The sequence below is a fragment of the Carlito syrichta genome, unplaced genomic scaffold (assembly GCF_000164805.1).
Source record: "Carlito syrichta isolate Samal-C Ts95f unplaced genomic scaffold, Tarsius_syrichta-2.0.1 Scaffold312092, whole genome shotgun sequence".
In the NCBI taxonomy this organism is placed as follows: Eukaryota; Metazoa; Chordata; class Mammalia; order Primates; family Tarsiidae; genus Carlito; species Carlito syrichta.
In genome coordinates this window covers 17540-21076 of record NW_007256188.1, presented here as the reverse complement: position 1 = coordinate 21076, position 3537 = coordinate 17540, and the positions used below count along the sequence as shown (strand labels likewise).

Genomic DNA, 3537 nt, shown 5'->3' with positions numbered 1-3537 from the left:
CCCCACCCCCGCTGATCTGAGACTAGGGGAGCTCAAGCAGTTACAGAGAAGTGGCTGCAAATACAGATAAAGCTTTGTGCTGGCCTGTGCTCACCTCCTGCTATGTGGCCCAGTTCCTAGCAAGTCATACACCAGTACCCTAGGGGTTGGGGACCCCTGACCTAGACAACTTCTTCCTTTTTAAATGACAGAACCACAAGTTAAGAAGTTGGATAGTTAATTCAAGGTCAGTTGGCTTATCAGAGGCCAGTCTACAAGCTAAGCTTAATTCAAAAGAATGTTATTTGGCTCCACTTCCTCAAATGACCAATTTTTTGAGCATTTATGTGTACTAGAAGCTGAACTGGAGAAATAAGAATTCCTAGGAGCCATACTAACATATCTCTACTACAGTAGTGGAAAGTATTAACTGATGTACTAGAAGTATGTTCTCCGAGCACTGAGAAGAAAACAACAAATTCTGCCATGAGCTGGCTGGCAAAGGTGTCACGTCCATTGAGAGACACACACATGTGAATATTTCTTTTCCATTAAAAAAAAAATTCCCTAGGCTAATAATAAAAATTTGAGGCAACCTCTAAAACCTTAAGGTTCCTGTCCTTGACCTCAGTGCTCTTACTTTTAAAAGAAAGAGAAAACCTTGATAGAATCAAACCAAAAGCCTCATCAAATGACAACAGATTATTTTGTCTGTGGGAGTGACGTAATCTAAGTAAACAAATTAAATGAGACAAAGTATATAAAATGCTTAGCATAGTGCCAGGTAAATAATATGTGCTTCATAAATGTCCGTGTTCATTCATTCATTATTAGATAAGCATCATTATGACTTGGGTGGAAACTCTCAGACATCAATTCATCAATTCAATGCCTGAAATGACTATAGAATGCTCTGAAGGCAAGGTGAGACTACAAGAAGCAGTTTCTAAATATTCTTTAGAGGAACATAGACCCCCTTTCGGTGCTCCGCATCCCCTCATCCCCAATCAAAAGAGTTGGCACCCCCAATACCCAATCAAAAGAGTTGGCAATTGTCAAATTCTGCCCACTGCCTCAACCAGTCTTCCAAGAGCGCACCCTGTGGGCTCTTAATAATAATAACTTTTGTCATTTCCAGGGATTTGGTTCTGAGAAATTGCATCATTCCAACTGCCCCCTGGCGAACCATCCGGGAGTAACAGCACGTTTTCTGCGTTGCTGGGATATGATGCTAAATAAGAAACTGCCACCAAGTGAAACTAATTCTTCTAAGAACCAGGTTGAGCTTTGGGTGACCCGGACTGACTCTCTCATCTAGTTTATTATTAGAATTAAGTCCTACAACTTTTTAAAAAGTGTGTATGCACACGCACATGCACTATAAGAATGTATTTCTACAGGACATGCATGGTCTGAAGGCTGCAGGGGCCCAGACGTGCTTCTCCCGGGGGGAGGGGAGGGGGGAGGCGCGGAGGGCAGCGCCTGGGTCACAGAAAGTCCCCGGGCCGAATGGCTTTCCACGGCGACGCTACTTTCTCCTGGGCAGTTAGCAAAGAGGCAACTGCTCCGGGGCCTGGAGGTCGACCTGACGCGGGGCTTTGTCCTTTCCGGGCCTCCTGCCGCCTCGGCCCGCACCCGGGAACCGCCCTGACCCGGCACCAGGACTCAGGAAGCGCCGGCCCCGCGCCCGCCGCCGCCGCCGCTGCTTCGCGGCGGGGCAGGGGAACCCGGTTCCCGCAGCCGGATGAATAATGAATGGAGCCTGCAGGGGACACCGAGAGCCCGGAGCTGTGGGTTGCGCGCTCCCCTCCCCCTCCTGAAGCCCTCGCAGGGCGACTTTCCCGGCTCCTCCGAGCAGGTGGGAAGCTCACAGCCTCTAGTGCCCGGGGCCCGGTATCCCGTGACCCCGAACTCTTGATTCACTTATTCATTTACTTCTCTGGCTGAGCCCAGATTGCTTCTGAGATCACGGCCACTACTCTCACACGCCTCCTCTCCCCAGCTCCGGGTTTTTACTCACAGATTGGAGCCAGGGAGAAAAAAGGGGGATAGGAGGGCGAGGTAAAAGACTAACCCAAAACTCCTATTAACCACCCCCCACCCCAGCACCCCACCACCCCCACCTCAAGGAAAGCTGGCGGGTTCGCGTCTCTGCACCGGGGAGATTTCTTCTAATGCAACTGAATTGCCCACGTCCAGGACACGCTCCAGCCACTTCTAAAATCTTAAACTGTACTTTAGGGGGAAACTAATCGGGGCGAGGGGGGCAGAAGGGCGGCGAGGCTTTTATGTGTGTTATGGAGAAGTATATACACAGCTACGAACGATTTATTCGCGCCTCCCCTACCTCCACTAGCTGCCTTCTCTTGGGGGGAAGGGGATTGAGGAAAGGAGAATCCAGTCTCAAAGACGCCACCTCGATTCCCCGCCCCAGCCAAAAGTCCTCGAGGCAAAGAGGGAGGCCGCGGCGGGGTTGGTGATGTGAACGCAAAGCAATCGGGAGCAGGAATCTTCTCGGTTCGAAAGCCCACCCAGCTCCACTCCCTCCCCCCACCAAAAAAACTTCCTCCTGACCCACAATACCATTAGACCTGCTGAGCTTTTAAACTGCAGCGACACACACGCGCGCACGACCCCGCGCCCTCACCTTCGGAATGAGGCAACGCTGCGAATTCCAGCACCAGGACCAGCCCGAGCCACACTCTGGGGACACCCATCGCCGCCTCGGCACCCACGCCGGAGACCAGCCTTCAGCATCCGAGAACCGGCTCGAGGCCGGAACGCTGGCGTCGGCGCCCCAGCCCGGGCGCACAGAGGGGCGGGGGACAGCTGGGGGCTCCCTCTGGGGAGATGAGCCGGACGCGCCGCGGGCGACAGTCACATCCCCTGGAGGCGCCTGGCGGGCTGGGGGTTCGATCCCCTCCCTGCCTGGTCGGAGAGCGAGCCTAGCCCCCCTGCTAGCAGGACTCCCACGCGGGCCGCGCGTTGGAGGAACCTGGAGCGGAGCACGGATCTCCCAGCGAAGTTGCGCCTGAAAGTTGCGGGTCGCCGGCGGCCGGATCCCCGGCGTGGCCCTCGGGTCAGACCCTTCCGCTCCCGGACCCCGACCGCGGAGATTTGGCGCGGGTCTGTCCGAAGCAGCTTTGTAAAGTTCGCTGGCGCCGTACGTCGGCAGGGGAGGTCGCCGGGAGCCCCCAAGGATCCACCCGGACCCACAGCTCGGCCGGGCCACCCTCTCGGAGGATCTCCTGCTCCGGGCGCCTCTCGCTGGAAACTTTGGGCAGCGCTGTGGGCAGCTCGGGACTCGCCCGCCGCAGCCCGCCGTCTCGGTGCGCCCCTGCAGCAGGCGGCTCCAAGCTTCCCAGGAAGGACTGGAGGAGCTGCTGCCTCCTCCTCGCCTCCGCCCCTCACCCGGGCGAGGGGGGCTGCGGGGCGCGGCTTGGCCACGCCGACAGCCACCTCCGCGCCCAACGCGGAGCTGGTGTGCGGGTGGAGGTGCGATTACCGGAGCGGAGGAGCCATCATCTCAAAAGGCACGGAGGAAGGAGCTAGAGAGGC

General features: G+C 55.9%; 1 protein-coding gene across 1 annotated transcript in view; it reads right to left on the bottom strand.

Moving 5' to 3' along the window:
* LOC103272048 (extracellular matrix protein FRAS1-like) overlaps nucleotides 1–2763 on the bottom strand; it is a 222861-nt gene extending 220098 nt beyond the window's left edge. Inside the window, exon 1 of the mRNA XM_021718335.1 lies at nucleotides 2627–2763. Within this exon, the coding sequence (XP_021574010.1) occupies nucleotides 2627–2696 (70 nt within the window). The 5' untranslated portion in view covers nucleotides 2697–2763. The remainder of the gene's footprint in view (nucleotides 1–2626) is intronic.
* Between the last annotated feature and the right edge of the window lie 774 nt (nucleotides 2764–3537).